Below are 23,311 nucleotides of genomic sequence, written 5' to 3' on the forward strand. Positions count from 1 at the left end.
GTGGAAAGAGACGCGCCACGAGACGGAGGGGGGGCTTCTGGAAAATGAGGGAAAGCTTCCAAACGTGACTTCAAAAAGGGTGACAATATCTTCTGGACTAAATCATCCAATTAAAAGGCAGCAATCAACCAGGCCAGTCGTCAAATTCTTTGCATAATTTATTTTTCTTTTCATGATTCACCCCCCCCCCCTGACTCACACATCATATTTTACATCTTTGCAATAAAACATGAATACAATAGTTTTTAAGGTTTCATAGATCCAAAAATATTTCACCTTTTTTTTTCTACTTTTGTCGTTTTATTGGATGTGTGTGTGTGTGTGTGTGTGCGCGGCTGGAGTTACGTGGGCGTGCGCCGGTCGCTCGTCGTCATATTGCTGTAAAATTTGAACACGTGAGCGTTTAAATACAAACATCGATGCACAAAGAACCCAAGAGGAACCAAAAGAGCCTGGCCGATGCCTTATCATAATAATAAATCATTCAAATCATGAAAAGCCCCCCCGTTTCGCATTAACAAACAATGTGGTGTGATCGGTGCAAAGTGCCAATAAAAAAAGAAAAAGTCCTTTTGTGGGGCTGGCCGGAAAAAAAAAGCGTCTTATGTACATATTTGACACCAGACGATGAGGAAATATAGAAAAGAAACGCAAAATGGGCAACGTGCGCTGGCCAGCTGCCTTTTTTTGAAGGAGCACCAGTCTTCACGTTATTCTCCTTCCACGCTATGTTACATAGAGCAATACTACATGAGAAAAGGCGGTCAACACAAAAGCAAGAGGCCCAGCGAGTCCTATTTACACCCCGGTAAAAGAATAGAAATCCCCACCTTAAAGGAATCCAAAAAGAGGCCCGGCGGACACCCGGAGCTCTGCCCTCGGAGCGCCGTTTCACCGCAAACTCTCTTGGGTGTTTCGTCTTTGGGCTCGTTCGGGGGGGGGGCGTGTGCGTGTGTGCGTGTGTGCCTGCGTGCGTGCCTGCGTGCGTGCGTGCGTGTGTTGGTGTGGGCGCGCGTGCTAAATCCGTAAGTACACGCAGTCAAAGCCGTCCGTCAAGGCAAAAGGGAGCCGACCACCGGTGTACCTACACAGCCACTGGACCCCTTTTTTCTTCTTCTTCTACTCAGTAGCGGTTCTGATGCTCGTAGTGCCAGCGGTTGAAGTCGATGTTGAACGCCACGATGCTGCCCGACGCCATGCCCGTGATGAGCGTCCTGGTTCAACGAGAAAATGAGATTTGGTTCAGAGGCGCGCTTTTTGGGGCCCCCGCTGGGCTCCTCCCACCTCTGGTCGTGCGACAGGTCCATGGCGCGGATGCCGGCGTCGCATCCCGGGTAGATGTACAGCTGCTTGAAGTCGCACGCCTGCCACACCTCCACCACGCCGTTGTCGCCGCCCGTCACCAGGTTCTGTCCGTCGCTGCTCAAAAGGACGGCCTGGGCGGAGAAGGCGGACACACGCGGCCATGGCTCGTAAAGGTACCGGGAACGGGACCGACACCCCCTTCCCAACTCACCCGCGTGGAGTCGTTGACTTCCATCTGAGCCAGCAGCTTGCCGTTGATGCTGAAGTTGCAGAAGCGTCCCCGCTCGTAGTAGATGATGCAGTGGCCCTCGCTGGAGACCGAGATCAGGCGGGGGGCCCGGCACGGCTCGGGGCCCTCCAGGGCCCTCAGGAGGTCCCCCGTGATGGTGTGCACCAAGCAGGGACCCTCTGGAATGGGAGTAAGACTTTAAAAAGAGGATCAAGGGCGGGCAATATGGGCGCTTGCCTTTGGCTCCGCTGATGACCAATCCCAGCTCGGCGCAGACCGACACGCACACCACTTCGTGGTCGTGTCCCGTCAGGACGGCCCGAGGGGCGGGATAGTCGCCTGCGGGACGAAGAAAAAAAAAAAAAAAAAGAGTTAGGGACGCGCCGACGGTGGCCATGGTGGAGGGGCGCCGGCTCACTGTTGTTGGGGTTGTCCCCGATAATGTGGTGGCGCCCGCTCCAGTACCACAGAAGAAGAGTGGCGTCTCTGGAGCCCGACACGATGTAGCAGTCCCCGCCGATGTAGGACTCGGAGCGGGCCAGACACGTCACCACGTCCCAGTGGCCGAACACGATCTGGGTCAGCTTCCCTGGAGGCAAGGCGGAGGTAGCTAGCCCTGAGCTTCCCGGAACGCCGAGCCGCCCGCCCCCGGGAGGGACGCCCCCTACCGCTCTCCGTAGAGTAAACCCGGAAGCTCTTGTCCCAGAAGCCGCACGCCAGGATGTAGCGATTGTCCGCCGTCACCACGAAGCAGTGCGTGTTGATCTGGATGCTCTGGTCCACCAGGTCGGTGATCTGCCGCTTGTTGGTGCCAGAGTTGTTGGCTGGAAAACGGGAAAGGGAAGGCGAGAGGGAAAAGGTGCCTGCCTGCGAGGACACTCGCTAGCGACTCGCTAGCGACTCGCCCCCGACGCGCGTACTGACCGATCAGGGGGTCCATCTCGATGGGGAGGTGGTGAGCCTGCTCCAGGGAGTAGCCCGGCGCTCCTCGCAGGCCTGGTTTAATCGAAGGAGGCGGGGGGAGGGGGGAGGGGGGGGGGGGGGGGTGGAGAAAAGAATAATAAAAAGAGGCCACCGGAGATCCGGCCGAGCGGAGGAGGTCGGCGACAGACTGACCCACGGTGTTGTGCCAGCGGTTGACGGCAAAGAGGCGGCTGCACGTGACCGTGACGGCGGCCGGGATGCTGAGGTGGGGCAGCGTGTTGGCGGCCACGTGCGTCACGGGCGAGTTGGACGGGAATTTCAGCACCATGATCACGTCCTGCTGCATCTGATCCTTAAACATCAGAGGACTCTGAGGAAGGAAACACTGGTGAGAGAGGGGGATGGGGGGGAGAAAGGGGGAGAGGGGCGGGGAGATGGGAGTCGGGGGAGGAAGAAGGTTGGCAGACAGGGGAGGGGATGGGGGGGCCAGATTAGCGGGGATAGACGGGCAGGGGTCACCACACCAAGGACCGAGGGCTCGGGTGCACGTGCGGGAAGCGCAGAGGCCACGCGGCACACCACACGCCATTCATCCGCCAAGACACCCACGCTATGCTCACACTTTCTTCTCACCAGGTGCATGGCGGACGATCGAGGCGGGTGCGGTTCGATCAGCAGCTGCGACGGAATCTGCCCGCACGCTTGGATCTGCGTCTCCGTCACCTGCGCGGACAGCCGGGTAGGCGTGAGTGAGTGGGCCTTTCGCCGGCCGCCGCCGGGCACCGCCCATCCCATCCACCCACCTCTCGCTGCGCCCCGTCCAGGTTGTCCAAGTTGACCGCCCCCTCGTAGGAGAGGAAAGTGAAGACGTTGAGCGCCCTCACCGCCTCGGGGCCCCTCTGCTTGTAGCCGAAGATCAGGTCGATCCACTGATGCAGCTGGCACGACACAAACTCGCTCTCCAGCGCCTGAGAAAGCGCTCTTTTTCAAATCAACCAAAGAGAGAGAGAGCGACCAGCCGTTAGCCCGGGGGGTCGCCCGACTCACCATGCGGTTGATGCGCACAAAGTCTTCCGGCTTCTTGGCCCAGACGGGCAGCTCCACGTCGCAGACGGGCGCGCCGTCGTCGCGCACGCCCAGCTCGTACTCGTTGCCGTTGACGAACATCTCGGGGAGGTAGTAGAACTCTGGGATCAGTTCCTGGGGGGGGGGGGGGCGCCGTCAGACGGGGCCCGTTCGGGACGGGAAGGGCTCACCGTCACGTCCGCCGTGTCCCGTTGGCAGTTCCTCCACGAGCGGCCGATGCCCGAGAAGGTCCGGTCGGCGTGGTCGAACTTGCCGTCGTTGGCGTTGAGGAAGAAGGTGGTGAACGGCTCCTGGGGAAGGCGCGGCGGCGGTGGCGGTTGAAGCGCGCACACACACACACAGGGCGGAAGTTTGCGCGCCCCTTCTCGCCGCCACTCACTATTCTCAGCATCCACAGGAGGGTGGAGCGCGCCGTGGAGTAGAGGGTGGCGTAGTGGTCGGGGGGACAGCTGTCGTCGTCCCACGTCTCGTAGCGCTCGGCGTAGAAGGCGGCTCGCTTTGGGTTCAAGGCGCCCAGGGGCTGCCAGGGGGGGGGACAAAAGAAAAAGGTTGAGCGGGGGAATCTACCAGGCCGCCCACCAAACGGAGGGCAAACCTTGGAAAGGTCTCGGAAGTTGCCCGGCAGGGTCAGGTCCAGCTCCTCCGATTCGTAGTTGGTCAGCACCCAGGGAAAGACGGGGTACTGGTTCAGGTCGTTGTAGGTCCTCCCTGCGGACGCCAATGGGGGTGGCGCCGGTTAGGCGGGCGCCACATTTGCCAACAACGTCCTCCTCCTCCTCCTCCTTTTGTGGGGGACGGACCAACCTGCGATGGTGTTGAGGAACATCAGGTACTCAAAGTTGGAGATCTCTCTGCGTTGCCAACGCTGCGTCATGTTGGACGACTTGAAGAGCTGCCGGGGCGTGGCCAGCGAGATCCGCCTGGCGAATGGACAAAGGTCGGCGGTGGCCGGGTGGGTGGGTCGGCCAGTGGCCCGGCCAACAATGGCTGACCTGGCCTGAGGGAGCCCGTAGCTGGTTCCCACGCCCACCCGAGGCAGGCTGTAGACCACCCGCTTGACCGTGGCCTGGTCGGGGAAGTTGAACATGACCGACGCTGAGGAGATGAGGGACGGGCGTTAACCACAAATGACAAAGAGTGTCCAAAACCCCCTAACCCTAACAACAACTCACTCCTGTTGGCCATGAAGACCTCCAGACCCGTGTTGTGCAGCAGGTAACGTCTGGAGAAGACGGCTCGGATCTCGCTGAACATCCACTTGCCGTGGAGACCCTCCGAGTAGGCCAACACCTGAAGGCGGGACACAAAAGGGAAAAGTCAGGGCGGCTCCCGGAAGCCAGTCCCGGAAACGGGGCCCGGGAGGCGTCTCCGCCTCCTCGCCTTGGCGTCCGTCTTCTTGAAGGCGGGGTCTTCCTCGTCCACCTCAAAGTAGATCTCGGTGGTGGTGACGGAGAGCGTGCCGCGGGCCACCACCGCCGGCGCCACCAGCTGGGCCGGCGTGCTCAGGACCACCGGGCCTGGGGGGAAGGGGGAACAGTCCGTTGGAGTCAGCTGCGGGTCACTAACACTTTTCACGCCCTTTTGTCTTACAACTTTTAGCGAGCAGGAAATCACACAAAATGTTAGTAGTAGGCCAAACGTCGGAGGCAACGGAAGTGGAGCTGAAAGCGAGGCGCCCTCCCCTCAATAGTTTGCCCCCCCTCCCCAGGGTTAGATTGATTGAACCGTGATCATTGGTGCCATTAAGGTGGGCCATTTGCCAGGTTATTTCAATCATTGGCCCAAATTGCGGGCTAACCCTTGAAACCGGGCCCTACTTGCCTGGTGAAGTAAAAAGTCGCGGGCGGGGAGGAGGCGCTAGAAATGACAACAGCAGCCCAGTCACCGACCGGAGCGGCGTGGGAAGGCCTGGGGCGGGCGGGCGGGCGGGCGTGTCAACGCCACTCGCTCTTACCGGCCAGGTTGTCCATCTCCTTCTCCTGAAGCAGGCTGACGGCGTCGTCGTCGCCCTCCAGCATCAAGTCGGCCTCCGGGTTCTGCGCCACCGCCGAGTGGCTGCGGAAGCTCTTCTTGGAGGCCCCGCCCTCCTCCTCCTCCTCGTCCTCCTCCGCGCCTGCTTCCGCAAGACCAGAGCTTTCTAGCACGGAGGGCCGGCGTGGCCAGCGACCGGGGGAACCCACCGTAGTCCTCCGGACTCTTGAGCGCCACGTCGGCGTGCGTGGAGCCAAAGGCGTTCCTGACGAACCTCCGTCTTCGCCGCAGGTCGTCCTCCCAGTAATCCAGGCGCCAAAAGTCGTGCAGTTGGCTGGAGAACAACGGCCAGCGGGTGAGCGGAGGGGGTGGGGGGGGGGGGGGTGGTTACCCCGTCCGTCCTCGGGATGGCGCCGCCCACCTCTGCGACATGGCGCCCCAGGCGCCGTGCTTGTTGGTGAGGATGTTGAGGATCTTCTGCTTGAGCTGGTTGGCGGTCACGTGGTCTCGGTGCTTGGCCGCGCCGATCAGGTGGTCGCACATCTTCTCCTCCTCGCGACGATCGGCCGCGTACTGGGCGCAGTTGGACTGACAAAGTACCACATTTGGTTGGCGCTCTCTTTTTTTTGTTGAAAAAAGCAGCATCCGCAGCAGCCAGCCACACGGCACCCACCTCAAACTCGGCGTGCTTGTGCACGTCTTCGGCCCGTTGACGGTTCAAGATGAACTCGGCCTCGTTGGCCACGCGAACAATGTGGTCCTTCATGGCGTGACAAAGTAGTCTGGCGCGCACACAAACAAAACATGGACGGCTTCAATTCGGGGCGCCCTTTGAGTCGGGGGTCATCCAGCAGAGGGCACTCTACTGGAGAACTCCCGGCGGAGGAGCCGACGTCTTCCGTCCGTTACCTTCCTTCGTTGATGAGCTCGATGAACGCCAAGCCGGCGTTCTTCTGGATGGAATTCTGCCATTCCTAAAACAAAACAAGGGCGTATGCAGTCACTCGGGCGTTTGGCAAAAAGGACAAAGCCGGGAGGGCCTCCGAGGACACGGATGGGGGGAGCGGCTCTCCCATTACGCCATCGATCGCCGCACTCGGGTTTCGCCTAATGGCGGGAAGGCCGGAACCCGCCGGGGTAACTGGACACCGAGCGGCCGGCGAGGAGGGGCGAGAGGAGGAAAGTAGCTGGAAAAAAACCCATCTAACTGACAAACCAGTCAGACAACGCACCGGAGCCCGAGCCAGATGCTGGGATTTAAAAAGGACACTATTTGGAAGCCGAATCTCCTTCTTCTTTTTTAAGGAATAAAAAAAAAAGAGTCGAAAACTGACCTGAGAGCAGAGCAGCATGACCAGTTCCACCACGGACGTGCTGGACTTCATGCAAACCAGACCTGCGGAGAGGAGACATGGCTTTTCGCCGATCCAGCTCAAATAGGCGGACAGAAAATACATAAAATACATTTCCTCTGGGCTCGTCTGAAGCAAAGCCTTGACATTATAATAAGCATGCGACAAAGGACCAGACAAGATCGGGAGGAAGAAAAAAAAAAGTGGAGCAAGCAGACGGTGGAGAACGACAACGGGACGCCAAGAAAAAAAAGAGTGAGTAAGCGTACTCGGTGGGTGGCTCACATTCATTCGATGATTGTATCCTAACTTGCACGGGACGCGTATAGTAGTAAGAAGGTGGGTTGTACAGCACCTGTACCTTCAATGAGCAGCTCCTGCCCATGACTGCCCAGCAGCGTGCGCGACAGGAAAGGCGCAAAGTCCACAAAGATTTCCCTCAGCAACGGCGCCACCTTCTCCAGCGCTCGTTCCAGCTTGGTGGTGATGCTGCGGAGACGCGGAGAGGGGGGGGAGGTGGAACATGCCTTTCATTTTGCTGCCTTTCAACGCCACCGCCACTGCCACAATTCCTTGCCTAAAACACTGTCCCGCATCCCGGGGGGCTGCCTGGAAACCGGCCAGAGAGCTAAAAGACTTGAGCTCGGGGGGCGTCTGACCGCTGCGCAAGGCACACTGCGCCACCTCACAATAGGCACTGCAACACACACACAGCGACGGGTGGCCGTCAACGTAGCTTCGAGGGGTCGTCGACGATCCCTAATTGAATTGATTTCTCTGTGCGGACTCGAATCATTTCCATGGCTTTGAAATATTGTTATTGTTACCACACAAGTTAAACACGTGAGCCGCCCAAGCGGGAAGTGGCAAGGGGGGCTTCTTTCTGACCTCATGTTCTCCACCGTGTCCTCAGGCATGGGCGCCACCGTCTGGACGGCGGGGAGGTTCTTGCCGCCGCCGCCGCCGCCGTTCACAAACGAGGACGACGAAGACGAGGAGGAGGAGGCCGAGTCGCCGCCGCCTGCACGGATCAAACAAGGTGGACGTGGCGAATGAGGCAAAACAAATTCATCACATTGAATTCAATGACATTTTTTGGGGCTATTTTCCCGGCCAGCGATACAAAACAATGCATTAGTATTGCGCGTTGGGCCATATTGAACGTATGTACTTTTTTTGTTTGTTGCCAGCGACTCACCAGTGGTGTTGATCATGCTCTTGGGCGTGGCCGTAGCGGCGGCAAAGATGTTGGGCGTGCTCCCGGCGGCGGCGGCGGCCACCGCGTTGACGGACAGGCTCCCGGGCGGCGGCTTTTTCACCGGAACCACCACGCTCCTGCCAGACGGACCCAGCCGCGGCGGCGGCGGCTCGAATTTGGCCGGAGGCCCACAGGCGCCACGGGTCGGAAGGAAAGACGGGAAAGACTACCTGTCAAAGGAGTGGAACTGCATGGGGAGCATGGGCTGGGTCTTGAGGGCGGGATCCGGGTGGTACGGAGCGGCGGGGCCCGACTCTTGGCCCGGATCGCCGCCGTCCGACGGAGCCGAGGCCACCAGGCTTTTCAGGATCTCCTGCCGGGGGACACCAACTTTTAGGGCACGCGGCCATTTGCAATTCGGCCCCCACCGTCGCTTCTGGCAACCACTTTAGCGGCACGAAATAACGCCACGCGAGCGACGACGGCGCCTCACCTTGACGTTGATGCCTTTGTTGCTCTGGCTGATGCCGGAAATGGACAGAGGGGGCGCCCGACGGGCGTCGGGCCGCTGCGGGGAGTCCAGGAGGCTCTCCTGCGACGACCTCCCCACGTCGGCCAGGCCGCACAGCAGGTCGGCCCGGGCGCCGCCGCCGCCAGCGTCCCGCTCCGTCTCCCGCCCCGTCTCCCGCCCCGGCCCCTGGCCCATCTCCGAACCGTTGAGGGAGCCGCCGGCGTGGCCCTCCTCGCCGATGCCCGAGTCGGTGTGGGGCAGGCCGGCGCGAGGGGAGTCGTCCACGGGGGTGGGCGTCCTCTTGTCGCGCTCGGAGAAGGCCGACGACGGGTGCTCTGGCGGGGAAGCCGTACGTTTTGTCTCGGGCCCACCTCCGTCCCGGTCCCGGACCTCGGGGGGGGGGGGGGGGACTCACCCGTGCTAGTGGGCGAGTTGATCTCGTGTCGGATGCTGCGTCCGGACAGGCTGGCCGACCTGCCCATCTCCCGCTGGGGCTCCAAGATGTCTCGGTACTTGGACACCATCAGCACGGAGATGAAGTAGACCACGGCCAGGGCCAGGAACTGAGCCTGCTTGCTGTCGTCCTGCGTCGGGCCAGAGCAAAGGGCAAAGGGCAAAAAGCAATAAGCCAGATGTGACACTTTGCAGGTCCGTCCCAATCCGGCGCGCTCACCACGTCCCGAAAGACCACGGCGCGCAGCCGGTTGATGTCCACGTCCTGCAGGAGTCGGTCGGGGTCCTGGTCAAGAGAAGGCAAGTAAGCAGGGGGGGGGGGGGGTGTCAGTATTTTCCCGGCAATGTCCCTCTACATACAACAACGAGACGGTTGCGATAGTGTCCTCTTTGAGACGGTTAATAACCTTTTGAACTGTTCCAACAGCTGATGCCAATCATTTTTACAGTGTATGATGAGATTTCTTTTATTCTTTTATTAGTTATATTATCTCTTTTATTCGTTCTTTTAAACGCGGCACCTTGCTGGCGGCGGCGGCGGTGGCGCCGTGCAGAGTGTCCGAGGACTTGCTGGCGGTCAGAGAGGACTTGCAGCCGCGATCCCGTTGCCTCTGCCGGCACTCCAGGCAGTTCCTCACCGCCACGCAGCACACTGAAAAGGAGAAGCGGCGGTAGTGACGGAGGCCAAGGAAAGGGCGGAGCCTCTCCTTGGCCCGGGCCATACGACTCACCCAGTCTCAGGCACTGCCTCATCAGGCCGCCGGAGGACATGTTCTTCTCGGCCTCGATCTCGCTGAAGTTGAGCGAGCTGGCGAAGACCAGCACGTCCACCATGGCCATCAGCCGCGACAGGAAGGTGACGGCCGTCTCCGACGACATGCCCTGCGTGGCCTCGATGTTCTCCAGCTCCGTCTAAACGGGGGGGGGGACGACGCGCACGAGCCAGGTGACAATCCGCTCCGTCTCGGTTTCTGACCGAGGGGGCTGAGGGAGGGGTTTGGCGGGTGCGGGGGGTGCCGGGGTGGTTTCGGGCAAACGTCTCAATCCATTCGCAGATTTGGACTAAATTCACTCCCACATTGGACGTCACCGCCAGCCAATCGGGTGCTTGGGAAAATGTGGCTAATTCAATTGGGAATTGTGGGTGCGGCGACGGTGGCGACATTGGTGAAGGACACGCGAGCGTCCGCAGTTCCGACAAACGTCTCCTTCGAGGCGGTATGTGATAGTGCAGATGCGGGTTGTGGAGGGGAGGGGGGGGGGGTGTTTCATACTCTGCCGCTGGCCTAATTTGTCGTCTCTTGTTCGTTTTGAGTACTATTCTGCACTGGTCTTCTTTTACCCACCTCGCCCCTTTGGCCTCCTCCCCCCGGGACGGGCGTCACCTCCTCGCCCTTTGCGGCCGCTCCCGTCCTCCTCTTAAAAAAAAGGGCCACACAAAGGCACTATGCTGGGAATAGCCCACGCGCCGTCAATGCGGATTGCCCCGCGTCTAACGCACAGCGCCGGCCAAAGGCGGACAGAGTGGGGGAGCAGCCGGCCCACCCCAAAGAGAAAGGGTACCATCAATCGAGGAAGGAAGAAAGAAAAGAAGCAAACTTACATTGTTGGCACTACTCTTAGAGGTCTGCACGTGCAAAAAGACACCACCACCACAACCAAAAGACGACAAAAAAAGACACACACACACACACAGAGGAAGAGAAGGAGGAATTTAAAAGCGGAACCAGCAACCCAGTGGCTTCAGTCGCAAACAAGTAGAAAGGGCCGTGGAGCCCCAAAAAACATTTGGAAACCTGCCGCTTGACAATCTATTTGGAGTCGAAAGTGGCCGACATAACTCAATTAGAGTTTCTTTGTATTTGTAACAACTAACTCCATTTGAAACTTTATAGGGCACTGGACAATGGGTGCCAGCCGACCCTCCCAGTCCAATTGGATGGGATGGCCATCAGAATTCCTATACCAGGAGTGGGCAACGTATTCCAGTGTGTAGTAAGTGCGGGCGGGGGTTGCTTTGCAAAAAGTTGCCACAATACTAAGTGTCCTACGCGTGCAATCAGCCAATTGGCGTCAGGTGGCGCTCGTTAAAGCACAACCCCCACCCGTTGCTTCCAAGCAGTGTCGGTCGGCTTTGTCCATTTTGCCCGATGGCTTGAGACACAAAAGCTGAAGAACCGCCCACCCCCCCCCCCCTCATTGGAACCAAAAAAAAAATTCTGAGCCCAGTGCAAAGAAGGCGCCGCGCCGCGCCACGCCACGCCACGCCACGCCCGAGCTTGTACTCACCGAGGGCGAGGTGGCGGCAGACAGGAGCGGCAGGATGCCCCCGCAGGCGATGATGATGTTGTCCACCATCTGGGAAATCAGGTGGATGGTATTGTGCACAAAGATGATGTTCTCGTTGCTGTTGACAAAGTCCATCACCGACTTGGTGGAGTGGCTGGAAAGGAGGGAGGGAGGGAGGGAGGGAGCGGGGGGTGAAAGGTCACGCGCGGTCACCGGAGAGCGTCCGTGGCCCCGCCCCGCCCCGCCCCACCTTCCCGGGAACTGACCTTCTCCACACGTGCACGTCCGTCTCCAGCGCAAAGAGAAGGTCGGTGAGCAGCCTCTGGTGCATGGGCGACCACTTGAATTCAGGGATGCGGAACATGGTGGTGCGCGGCCCGGGGCTGAACTGACGCCTCTGCTCCTCCGTCATGGGCGTGCCCCTGAAGCCCAAGTCCACGCGGAGGTCACGTTCCAGCTGCGAGGCCGTGCGGCCGTGGAGTGCCTGTCATTTGGGGTGGGGGGGGGGGGTGGAAGCGAGGGTGTCATTTCAAAGCCTTACAACTCTGCACTGTGGCTGGAGGCTGACTTTTGCCGGCCTCCAACGCCAGAAAACTCCAGGACTCCCTCCCAGACTTGCACCGGGAATCACCTGCGTGGTGGAAGCGGTGGAGATCTTCTTCTCCCTGCCGTCGTCCGACCTCTCGGTGTCTGACGTCACGCTGGCCGTGTCCGTTCCCCTGTCCCCCGTCTTGCGAGCGGTGGCGTCGCCCGCCGTGGCCTCGGGGAAGTCGCCCTGGGACGCCGCCGCCGCCGCCCGGTCGCGGGCCTCGGCGATGGAGCTGATGTCGGCCAGCGGGCCGCCCATCTTGAAGGGCCCGTCCTCGGCCGGCTCGCCCGGGCTCACGCGGGCCAGCAGGCCCAGGTCGTCGACGGCCGCCGGCGGGACGCCTCGGTCCGGGCCGGTCAAGACCAGAGCGTCGCTGGCCGCCAGAGCGGGGAGGAGCTTCTCGTCCACCTGGAATGAAGCGGCGGCGGCATTGGCCGGGGCCCGGCCCAAAAGCCCAATCTCCCGGGTCGGGTCGGACTCACCTTGCCAAAGAGAAATCCGTTATTGTTGGGGACGCTGTCTTTCTCGTCGGCCAGCGTGATGAGGGGCCCCACCATGCCAACGCCGCCGTCGCCGCCGTTGCCACCGCCGCCGTCCTCCGACAGGGCCAAGACGGGCGGCCCCGGGGCGTCCTCTTTGGGTACCGGGGTGCCGTTGAGCTTCTGCACCACCACGGCGCAGTAGGCGCTGTCCAGGAGCGAGTCCACCTCCACCAGCGGGCCGTTGTCCAAGGAGCCGCCTCCCCTGGCCCCGCCCAGGCCTTCGGGACTCAGGTCCAGGTCGTCCAACTTGACCTCGGTGGCCTCCACCTTTTCGGCTTTGATGTCCACCAGCAGGTCGTGGACCTCCACCCTCACGCCGGCGCCCTGCTCCGCATCGCCCCTCTTGACGGCGCCGTCCATAAGCAGGTTGCCTGACGAATCGCCGCCGCCGCCACCGCCACCGCCGCCACCCTCGCCGTACTCTGCTTCGCTGTCGGGCGTGCGCGTGGCGTCGTCCAGCTCCAGGTTGCCGTTGACGACGGGCGCCGGCGAGGCCGACAGGCCCGAGATGGTGGACACGGAGCCTTTCTCGCCCTTCTTCATATTCTCCTCCTCCTGACGCTGGTACTCCTCGTACATCTTGGCCAGGTACTCCTTGTGGGCCTCGTAGGTCACCTGCGGCGGGTACAGAGTTAGGCGGGAGCGGGCGGGTCCGGGACCCGCCCCACCCTCCTCCGACAGACCTTGGAGTGTGCGATGGACAGCGTGTCCACCCAGACCCTCCATCCTCCCCACTCGTATTTGATGGCGTGGTACAGCAAGATCCTAAAGATGTTGTAGACCATCTCGGTGATCTTCTGCTCCTCGGGATTCTTGGGGTTGATGTAGCCCAGCGAGAACATCCAGTCCTGCCACACCGAGCACTGCAGCAGGCACCTGAAACGCAAGGGACTCTTTCAATGACTCTTTCCGTGACGCATGTCCATTCACGTGGCTCCAATATACATCCTTGCTGTTTTGTTTCATCCCGAACCACCAGAGGGCGATGATAACGGCAACCAACCATCCCCACGAAGGTGGCCCTCGTCCGACCCCCGGAAGAGGTCGTCCGGGACGGCCTCGTGGCCCCGGCCCGCAGGGCGGCGTGCACCTTCCCTCACCTTCGGTTCTCTCTGCTGTTGCTGAAGAGTTTGATCATGTCGGAGAGGAAAAGTCTCCGGACTTCCATCAGTTCGCCGCTGGGAGAGGAATTCTTCAGCAGCGTGGCCACCACTTTCAGGATCACTAAAGAAGCGCACGGCGGGAAAATCGGCAAGTGCGGGAATTAGAGGAACGGCGGGTGGGCGGGCCGGCCGCTGGGTCGCCGACTCACTGGGGTTCTGGATCTTGATGGTCGAGTCAGGTTCCGGGTGCGGCTTGTGGACCACCTGCGTGCACACCTGCTCTGTCAGGATCTGCAAGTAGAATTATGTATTTTAAGGGGTGGGGGGGCATGGAGAGTTGTGTTGTGGTCATTTCTAGCGTACCACGTACGTATAACCATAATGGCCGGCAGAATTAGTATTTTTTTTCTCAATGGCATCGGTGCCACGACGGTCGGCGGCGGTCGGATGGCGTACCTCGTAGAGCGTGTTGTAGGTGGTGACGGAGACGGTGTTGGTGTGCATCATCAGACGCTCGCCCAGCAGCGTGAAGAGACTGTGAGTGTGCATGATCTCCACCTTCCTCCTGATTAAACACAGGCGGCGTGTGACGGCCCGGCCGGGCTAGAAAGCGGGCGGCCCTTTGGCCAAGCGTTTCACCCACTTGTGGCCCAGGTGCTTGAGAAAGTAGCCCAGGACTTTGAGGGCCTGCACTCGGATGCTTTCGCTCTTGGAGGCCAGCAGCTTGCAGATTACCCTGACGTACACAAACACACAAACACACACAAACACACGCTCATTCCATCCAGTCCTCTGGATCTTTCGAAAGCCCAGACCTCACCTTATGCCGTTGCGCTGGTCGAAAGCGGGAATCATGGAGGCCGGGTGCTCGGACATGAGCGCCACCAGGAGCTGCAGCACGTCGTGGATGTTCTCGTCCTGCGCGACATTTCAAAAGGCGTCCTTGGCCGCGGACCGTCCCAAGCCTTTGCAATGGGCGGGGGGGGGCTCGGGACACTTACCTCGTGCATGGTCAACAGGTAGTTGAGAATACTCTGCAGCTCGTCCTCCTTCACGCCCCGGTCCTGCAAAGACAGCGTCGGGAAATCCGCCACCCGAGTGTGTGTGTGTGTGTGTGTGTGTGTGTGAGGGGCGCCCTCTCTGGCCACCTTCAGTATCAGCTGCTTGAGGAAGAGGAGCATGAAGGCCCGCAGCGAGACAATCTCCTTTTGGGACGGCCGGGGTCCGTCTGGAATGGGATTTGACGGGTGAGCCGGGTGAGCCGGGGGGGGAGAAAAACGGCCGTGGCCAAAAAGAAAGGGCCTCCTTCTCTTAGGACCTCCTTCTCTTAGGACCTCCTTCGCTTAGGACCTCCTTCTCTTACCCAGGCCTTTGGGCGCGATGGCGCTGCATTCCAACGGGTTGACGGCCCAGTAGTAGTACTTGAGCGTGTGCATGAGCTGCAGCACGGTGCCCACCCGACGGATGGTGGAGTAGATGGTCGCCGTGCCGATGAACTCCGACGACAGGTACGTGTACAGGGACAGTTGAACCTGCCGCCGATGACGCACGCCGGCCGTGAACGGAGCGCGCTTTTGGGGGCGGGGGTGGGAGGACGTGGCCTTTCGATTTTGACCCACCTTGGCCGGCGTGTGTATCCAGATGGCGGCGTTGAAGAGGACGTGGTCGCACAGCTGCTTGAGGAGCGGCGCCCCGTGGGGTAGACCGTCCAGGTACTTGGCGAAGGACAAGAACTGCTCCAGCACCGCCCGGGTCACGTGGACCCTGGACGACTTGAGGCGGGACGGCATAGACGCGCCGTGAGCGGCTTTGCCGCAATTTGCCGCGCCGGCCCCGGGAAATTTTCCTCCTACCTTCTCCAGCAGGTACCCGATGACCAGGAAGCCTTTGCCTCCCAGCATCTGCTCCTGCATGGCGACCGAACTCTTCAGCAGCTCCACCAAGAAGGCCAGCAGCGTGGCGCTGCCAAAGGAGACGGGCGGGCGTGAGAAACAAGCGGGTGAGGGTGGGCGAGGGCGGGCGGGGGCGGGCGGGCGGGCGAGGGTGGGCGGATGCGACGTCTACTCACCACACGCCGGTGTCCGCCGCCACCTCGTTCAGCTGCTTGTGGTCCAGCTGAGCGAAAAGGGGGAAGAGGACCTGGATGCCGCCGATGGAGTGGATGGCGCTGTGGATGGAGTGGGTCACGATGGCCTTCACGTCCTGAAAAGAACAACAACAAAAAAATCTCAGCAACCCCCGGCCGGCGGCTTCTGGCGCGCCTCTCCTCACCTGCAGCATGAGGGCGTGCGGCGAGTGCACAAAGATGGAGGCGTTCTCTCGCGGCGACGACTCCAGACACAGCTGCGCGTCGGTGGCCTTGGCGTTGTACGTGAAGGAGATGGAGCCGGCCAGCTTGCCGTCGTACAGGACCTGCTTGTGGTGCTCGGCCAGGTGGATGTCGCTCTCCGACTTGAACTTGAAGGTGCTCTGCGGGGCGGGCCCAAAAAAAAAGGTAGGCCGCCGGCCGGCTCGTTGGGCCGCTCCGGGCTCGGGAGAAAGCGCCCCCTCCCGTCTTCTCACCTTGTAGCCGGGGCCCAGCTGGTGGATGGCGAAGATCTGAGCCGGGTTGAGCGCCTCGCCAAAGACGTAGATGGCGCCCAGCTGACCGCAGAAGACCCGGTTGGCGTCGGCCGTCTCCGACGAGCCCAGAAAGCATTTGTCGTAGCTCTGTGCGGGAAGCGGCCGGTCAGCGTCTCCGCGCCATCCAAAACAAAATGTGCGTCCCTTACGTCGTTGGTGTTGACGTGCCAGGCCATGTCGCCGTAGGAGACCAGCTGCCCGTTGACGTAGCAGCGGATCTCAGAGTTCCTCCAGCGGTTGTAGATGTGAACGATGCTGATCATGTACCACTGGCCGGGGGAAAGGAGAGAGGGGGGGGGGGGGGTGAATTGATCAGGTCAATTGATTCGGGCGGAGCCCACCGCACCCGGTCCTTCCCCGGACCTCCTCCGGCTCACCTTGCGCGGCTGGAAGTCGTACTTGACGCAGTGCTGGAAGCCCTTTCCTTTGGACTTGAGGGAGGTCACGATCAGGCAGTTGCCCACAAAGTGAGCCGAGTAGCCGATCCCTTTGCTGGTGCGGAAGCTGAAAAGCAAAAGATGGGAACTCCAGATGGGAACTCCGATGGAAATAAAGCCCAGTGGGCAAGATGAAGGAAAAACCAGATGGACGACAAGGCCGAGCTTCTGCCGGACTGAGATAAGAGCCGGCCGGCGGGACGGGGTAGGGCCGGCCAAGGAGGGGGGAGGGAGCCCGCCCTGCCGCCTCCAACCGTTGCCAAGGAAACTCACGGGAGCCCATATTGACCCCACTGCCCTCATTCGGTCAACATCTCTCGCGGTTTTGTGGGCCACTCACCAGTAAAGGTAGGGCTTGTCTTTGTCCACGTTGATGTTATTGAGCGGATCCTGCCGGAACCAGGTGTTGATGGTGAAGCCGTTCTGGTACGGCCACTTGGCGATGGGCGGCAAGGCGATGGCCTGCGGGCGAAAAAAAAAAAAAAAACAAGCCGCCGCTGAGTCCCCCGATGAGCCGCGAGGCGGACGGGCGAAACGAAGCCGGCCGGCCGGCGCCAAAGACGTACCGCCGCGCTCCGTCCGGGGAAGTTGAAGAAGGTGTCGGGGCCGTGGCGCTGAGGCATCTGATTCAGCACCGACAACAATTTGATGGCGTGTCTGGGCTGCGTGCGGGACAAAAAAAAAGAAAAGAGGAGAGCTCGACGAATGGACGCACGTTGGCCCGTCCGCCCCGCTCCGCCCCGCTCCCCCCCGCTCCGCCTCGTGGCTGGACGGCCGGGCCAGTCGGGGGCTTACCCAGATGCCGTTGTCGCCTCTCAGCATGCTGAAGAGCAGCTTGAGCTCTTTGACCGTGATGCTGTAGCTGGCCAAGACGCCCAACATGTCCACCAGCAGGTCTGCGGCAAACAGGGAGCACACGCTGTTCATCCCCGAAAGGTCGGAGAGGCGTCCTCCACCACCTCCACTTTGATCCGCCGACTCAATGCTAAACGCGCCACTCCACCGGAGGAAATAAAGCGTCCGCCCGTTAGCCGACGTCAGTGCGCGGAGGTCACGGAGAACCGGAGCCGGAGAGAGGGAGCGGCAATAAAGGGTGAGTCGAGGTCGGTCGACAGCGTCACGCCGAGGGCTTTACTTCTCCCGGCTAGCTCCTACGTGGGCCCGCCCACTCACCCGCGATCATGTCGTCCACGGCGCTCATCTTGAGAAGCACCTGCTGGATGAGGCCCACCTCGGTGCTGGTCTGCAGGTTGCGCACGCTCTTGCGGAGGATGGCGGTGAACATGCTCCAGATCTCCGCCTGGCACGTCACTTGGCAATGCGAGAGGAGCTCCACCATGCACCCGATGCTCTCCGCCTCCTGGATGATGAAGTTCATCTCCAGGTCGAACTCTCCGCCCACCAGCTGAGGAGGAAGAGGAGGGAGAGGAGGAAGAAATAAGGTGACGTTAAAAGTACGCCGTGACCGGACCGGACGCGGCATTTTTACTCGGGCCAATCCTAAAGTTGATCCAAAAAATAGCCACCGTCATACATTCCCTTTGTCAAGGGCCAAGGGCACCATCAAGTTACATTGTATTACAGCAAATGTAGCCATGATTTATTTCTTTTTTTTTTTTTTTGGGTTTGATACGGCGCTCTCTCTCTCTCTCTCTCTCTCTCTGTCTCCCTTTCCGCCAGTGGCTCGCGACTCCCGACTTAAAAAGGACCCCGCCGGCCGGGCCGGGCCCACTGGCAAAAAGTACCGTTTGGCAAGCACAGAGGAGGTTTCGGGAAGACGTCGCCGTGGCAACCCACAAGCTACTGTGGGGAGGTGAAGAGATGGAACCAAAAAAAACAAAAGGAGAGAGGAAGAAAAAACCCGAAAAAGGCAGGCTTGTGCACGTTCACAAAGGTACCAAACAAGTATAGCATAACCTTTGGGAGAAAGCTCATCCCAATCCCGGCCGGCCCTCCCTTCACCACCGTGGTCACGCAAATGGCGGTGGCGGCGGCGGTGGCGGCGGCGGTGGCGGCGGCGGCGTATGAAAGAAGCCATTCCACCTGACTGCTGGCCACAACACAGACACCCGCCGCTCATTTGCGGCTGGAGTGCCATCCACACGCCGCCTTTGATGGCGCGCCCCGTGCGACGCCGCCGCCCCTTCAAAGGCTTTTGTGCGGCGGCCTCGGGTGAGCGCCGTGTGGCACGTGACGGCTATGGACGAGTGGGCCGGCGCCGGGCCGTGGATGCGCTTTTCTTTGGCCCGCACGCCCGCCTGCCCGCCTACCCGGTGGCCAAAAGCCAAGCCTTCTTCTATTTAACCTTGGCAAGTCATTGAAACCACCATCCGGAATATAAAAAATTAATAATGAAAATGTGCATAGATTTGAGGAGGGGCCTCCTTGCATTTCCCACGGGTCCTCGTGCCCACAGATGGCAGTCGGAATCAAACAATTGACCTCCGTGCCCCCAGCGCCTTTGGGCAAATTTCATTGGCGTGCCGGAGAGAAAAAAGATGGGAGGAGCTAGGGATAGAGATGGCATTTAGAAAAGAAGAAAAAAAAGTCACAATACGCAGGTCAATGAGTTTTTTTCATGTACTTTAAGCAGAAGAAAATGGAGAAACAAAGACACGTCGGAATTTGTCATTTGGATGTATCTGCTGTCAACATTGTACCATTTTTCTTTTTTTTTTGACTCCACGAGCCTGGACGGCGGTCAACCATTTGGAGCGAGAGCGGCTGAAAAGATTCCCGCCTTGGACCTGATTGGCCCAAGCGGCTTAGTCATGTTAAGCCCGATCACATGTCGCCCAGAGACAAACAATCAACATTTTTCGCAGAACTCTCTCTGACCCCTCCGTTCCGTAACACTTTTCCGAAGCCGGGCCGGACGGGATGGGACGCGCCCGTAAAAAGACGGGACGGGAAGGGACGGGAAGGGACGGGAAGGGACGGGAAGGGACGGGAAGGGACGGGAAGGGACGGGAAGGGACGGGAAGGGACGGGAAGGGACGGGATGGGACGTGCGACCCATCCATCTTAATCGCTTATGGCCGGTCTTCTCTTGGACGTGGAAGACGTGTCATCGTCTCTCTCTCTCGCGTTATTTGACATCCCGGCCAGTCCGGACGGACGGACGGACGGACGGCCCAGCTACGTCCATATAGACGGGAAGTCACCCGGAAATGGCCGAAAATGAGCAGAAGAGGAAGCGAAAACCAAGGGCGGGCCAAATGGGCGGCCAAAGTCCACCACGGGCGGCTGAAACCAAATGGGAGCGCGGCGGCACTTTGGCGCCGCTAATCTGTTGCCTGTGCGCAATAGGGCCTTTCCAAACAATGGAGAGTAGTGTTCCAATCGGCCAAAAGCCCACCAATGGGGATCAGCCGCGCGCTAATCCAACATCATGAGACGCGGGCAGCGTGGAGGCGGGGCCACGCCAGGAACGCTACGTCGTGCCTTCCCGCTCACCGTCGGGAGGTCACCGTCGGGAGGTCACCGGAAGGAGGTCACCAAAAGGAGGCCTCCTTTGGGCTCACGACACACGTCTAAGCAAAAGGAGAAAGTGTGGCACCAGAAAGAAAAAAAACAAAGGTGCTTTTAAACAGCAGAACGGAACCGGGGGTGGGGGGCCTTTTGCCCAAAAGGGAGATTAAGGACGGCCAGAAAGAAAATAGGCCATCGCGGCACAAAGGAGACTTGGGACCTTATTGGAGGTGCCATCGGGCAAAGGACACTTTTGACACTTTTGACACTTTTGCCACTTTTGGGAGCGTGCCAGACGGGGCAAAGGTCACTACGTGGCTATGGTACATTTTGATTAATCCAACGAGGCCGCATAGATCCGTAGCGAGGCCCCGGAGGCCTCCGAGAGCCGCGTCGCCACGACAAGCGTGATGCCCACCGCCGTCACCCGCTCCGCACTCTTCTTCCCGCCGGCCGGCTTTGCGGTGGGAGCGGAGCGCTCATGGCTCACGCCGGCGTGACGGGATCAATGCGGAGGTGGTGGGCCGCAGGACGCGGCCCACCACCTCCGCGGTCGGTCGGCCCATTCGAGCCTTAATTGAAGCTTGATTGAAAAGAATTCCCTGGCATTTCCGTGCTTCCTTCTACCTTTTTTTTTTTTAACCCTTTCATCTTGTCCTTCAAGTCTTTTTTTCCCTCGGCGTGAGGCCGAGCTGGGTGCTCCGGTTGTCAACTTTCTTCATTTTTTGGCGTGCGACGGGTTAGACCAAAGGTTGGCCAATAGTCGAAAATAGGACGGCATTTCAAAAGCGCTATTTTGTCGGCCGCCTACAAGGAGCCACATTTAGCCTGCTTTTTCTCCACATTTAGCCCGCTTTTTCTCGACTATATGGCGTGTCCTAATTCAATCTTCTGGTGCACTTTGAAGGTGCCTTGCGCTTTTTCCCCCGGCTGAACAGTCGCCGCTACCGCTTTTGCCGTAGCCATTTGCAAAAGTCAAAATACAGCTAGAAAAATGTGGAATTAACAAAACAGAGGTTGAAGAGGGTTTGGCCAAGTGCTTTTGCCCAGCTTCAAAAAATGAAGCCATGACACGTGCGCGGCGGCGGCCAACAATGTTGACTGGTGGCGGTGGCGTTGGCCCGGTAACCCCCACCGCGCAATTCCCCGGCACACTGCAGCATCCTTCCCGGCGTCCTCCCCCACCTTCCTCAGACACCCCCCCTGTTTCTCCCCATGGTCCCGCCGCCGCCCCTTCCCTCTCCCTGCTTTGAAATGCACGGCACAGCCGGCGGCGCCTAAGGTGAACCGGTGCGGCATTTTTGCTTTTCTTATATTATATTTCTTCACCTGGGTTCAAAGGTGTGCGTGGGGGTGGCGGGGGGCTCTTTGGTTTTCATGTTAAAGGGCCCAAGCCAGCTGTTTGTGGAGTGTCCTTTAGCTAAATAGGCCAGATTGGTAAAAGCGGGGGTGGTGGAGAAAAATAACCCAGAAAGAGCGCCGCTCTGAGCTCAGCTTTTTAGATTAACAAAAAAAAAAAGAAAAACAACATGGCCGCTCACATGTATGTGCGATGCGCACGCGGAGGAAGGAAAGAAGCACCGTGTAGCTTAGCATCAGCGACTGTTTCGTAAGACCCCCAAAAAAATAGATCAAATTTAGTTTGGAATGTAGCATGATCGGGTTTGCCGATAAGACGCGCAAGCCAAACGAAATGAGGACACGCGTGTGTGCGTATACATCTATATAAATATATATGTATATATATATGGCCACTTTTGCTGTCACTTTTTGGGGGGAGATTAACGCGCAAAGCCCCTCCCATCTCCCAAAACCTGGCTCGCCTCCTCCTATCCTTATCTAGCACAATGGACGCATAACCATGGATAGCATCTAGCTAAGTGGGCCTTTGTCCACCTTGGTGCCATTTTGACACCACCTGCACCAGAAATAGAAGAGGAGGGGAGGAAAGGGGGGGCTTTTTCTTTTATCGGCGCCATTAAGTCAACAATGGCCGCTCCTGCTGATGAGGATGAGGAGGAGGAGGCAGTGGAGGAGGAGTAGGAGGCAGCAGAGGAGGAGGGTAGAGGATGAGAGAGAAGGTGGTGGGGGGCGCTTAACCCTCACAAAATTCATATTTCATCCTTTGAGTCCAACACAGAGCAAACAAATGACATCATCGTTTCCAAAAGAATGAGGCGTCATTAAAAAAAATGGAGGAGTCGAATGTGTGAAGGAAAGAATAAAAGAGAAATTGGGGGTTGGGGTGGGTGGGGGGTCCCCCCACTTACCAGGTTGAGAACGGTCTCCACGATGTCCCGGTTGGTCACCTCGCCGACCTGGATGAGGCCCACCAATACGGCGAATTTCATTTGGATATTCCTGATTGGCACGGCAGCCGGGTTGATGACGCCGGCGGGTAGCAGTAGGGAGCCGGTGGCTGTGGTTGAGGTGCCGGTGGCGTTGGCGTTGGCAGTGGTGGTGACGGTGACTGTAGCTGTGGCGATGGCGGCGGCGGCGGACGTCGGCATTCTCTCCCCCGGAAGAGGCGGCGGCGGTGGCGAGGAGGAGGACGACGAGACGCTGGGACGGCCGGTCACCGCCTGCGAGCAAGCCGAGCCCGGCGCTGCCGGCACCGTCGCTGGCACTGACGCTGCTGGCGCTGGCGAAAGCGGCTTCTCGCTCGACATATTCCCAGCTCTTGTCCAAACGGCCGTGTCGCACCTGCTCTCTGACAAATTGGGGCTTGGCGCCGGCTGTAAAAAGGCAAAGGCGGCAGCGCATCCACCGCCGCGTGAGCGAGGACCAAAACAAACGAGCTTTGAAAGCGATGCGATGCGATGCGGGCGTCCTCGCACCGCGCTCGGCTTCCTACCGCTGCTAGCTTTCCTATCTGTCGTTCTCTCACTCTCTGACTCTCTCGTTGTGTATCTCTTTCTCTCTCTCTCTCTCTTTCTCTCCCTCTCTCCTCGCTCTTAGTGAGTCAGTCGTCGACGACAGCTTCTAACAGCGCCATGTTGACGCCCCCTGGCTGCGGCGGACCGGTGCCGGGCCGCGCATGCGTACTAGGACGACGTGGCGGTGGCTGGAAATCGTCCTCGATCCCGTAGGGGCTCGTGCGCGCGCACGCAGTTGCACCAGATGCCATTGCAGAACAACAATCGAAACAAATGTGATGTGATTTAAAAATAAATAAAAAATAAACTAAAGAAAACCTCTTCATACTCCTCCCTTCTTTCATGGATGGGAT

General features: G+C 59.5%; 1 protein-coding gene across 2 annotated transcripts; it reads right to left on the minus strand.

Moving 5' to 3' along the window:
• Positions 1 to 155: 155 nt before the first annotated feature.
• nbeaa (neurobeachin a) lies at positions 156 to 23,104 on the minus strand. 2 transcript variants are annotated; one of them, XM_077739916.1, is made up of 61 exons: positions 22,353 to 23,104; positions 17,785 to 18,016; positions 17,407 to 17,507; positions 17,178 to 17,273; positions 16,952 to 17,073; positions 16,552 to 16,678; positions 16,324 to 16,443; positions 16,115 to 16,261; positions 15,824 to 16,021; positions 15,621 to 15,754; positions 15,406 to 15,514; positions 15,172 to 15,324; positions 14,916 to 15,084; positions 14,701 to 14,780; positions 14,554 to 14,616; positions 14,373 to 14,470; positions 14,196 to 14,288; positions 14,009 to 14,117; positions 13,762 to 13,843; positions 13,550 to 13,673; positions 13,133 to 13,325; positions 12,390 to 13,064; positions 11,950 to 12,315; positions 11,585 to 11,802; positions 11,319 to 11,472; positions 10,633 to 10,656; positions 10,376 to 10,447; positions 9,761 to 9,941; positions 9,551 to 9,681; positions 9,250 to 9,315; positions 8,992 to 9,160; positions 8,559 to 8,911; positions 8,296 to 8,438; positions 8,066 to 8,202; positions 7,756 to 7,888; positions 7,445 to 7,564; positions 7,223 to 7,356; positions 6,850 to 6,911; positions 6,425 to 6,489; positions 6,189 to 6,297; positions 5,937 to 6,103; positions 5,725 to 5,849; positions 5,499 to 5,657; positions 4,925 to 5,061; positions 4,717 to 4,834; positions 4,537 to 4,639; positions 4,349 to 4,464; positions 4,140 to 4,252; positions 3,924 to 4,064; positions 3,715 to 3,834; positions 3,506 to 3,658; positions 3,262 to 3,426; positions 3,092 to 3,181; positions 2,651 to 2,843; positions 2,459 to 2,530; positions 2,203 to 2,358; positions 1,953 to 2,123; positions 1,772 to 1,873; positions 1,517 to 1,713; positions 1,285 to 1,436; positions 156 to 1,214 (listed from the first exon to the last, which is right to left on the minus strand). In XM_077739916.1, exons 1-61 carry the CDS (start codon positions 22,749 to 22,751, stop codon positions 1,124 to 1,126), a joined length of 9,102 nt encoding a protein of 3,033 aa, XP_077596042.1. In that variant the 5' UTR covers positions 22,752 to 23,104; the 3' UTR covers positions 156 to 1,123. The 2 variants fall into 2 exon arrangements, with proteins under 2 accessions (XP_077596042.1, XP_077596043.1); XM_077739917.1 differs by lacking the exon at positions 10,376 to 10,447.
• Between the last annotated feature and the right edge of the window lie 207 nt (positions 23,105 to 23,311).

This window comes from Stigmatopora nigra, chromosome 19, assembly GCF_051989575.1.
Source record: "Stigmatopora nigra isolate UIUO_SnigA chromosome 19, RoL_Snig_1.1, whole genome shotgun sequence".
Taxonomy (NCBI): domain Eukaryota; kingdom Metazoa; phylum Chordata; class Actinopteri; order Syngnathiformes; family Syngnathidae; genus Stigmatopora; species Stigmatopora nigra.

Excerpts from the sequence above, each read along its gene's own strand:
- nbeaa (XM_077739916.1), bottom strand. The coding sequence starts at position 22,751 with ATGTCGAGCGAGAAGCCGCTTTCGCCAGCGCCAGCAGCGTCAGTGCCA. Across the intron at positions 4,835-4,924 it reads TCAAGAAGACGGACGCCAAG|GTGTTGGCCTACTCGGAGGG; the intron begins GCGAGGAGGCGG and ends TCCCGCCTTCAG. Across the intron at positions 3,659-3,714 it reads GGGACACGGCGGACGTGACG|GAACTGATCCCAGAGTTCTA; the intron begins GTGAGCCCTTCC and ends CCCCCCCCCCAG.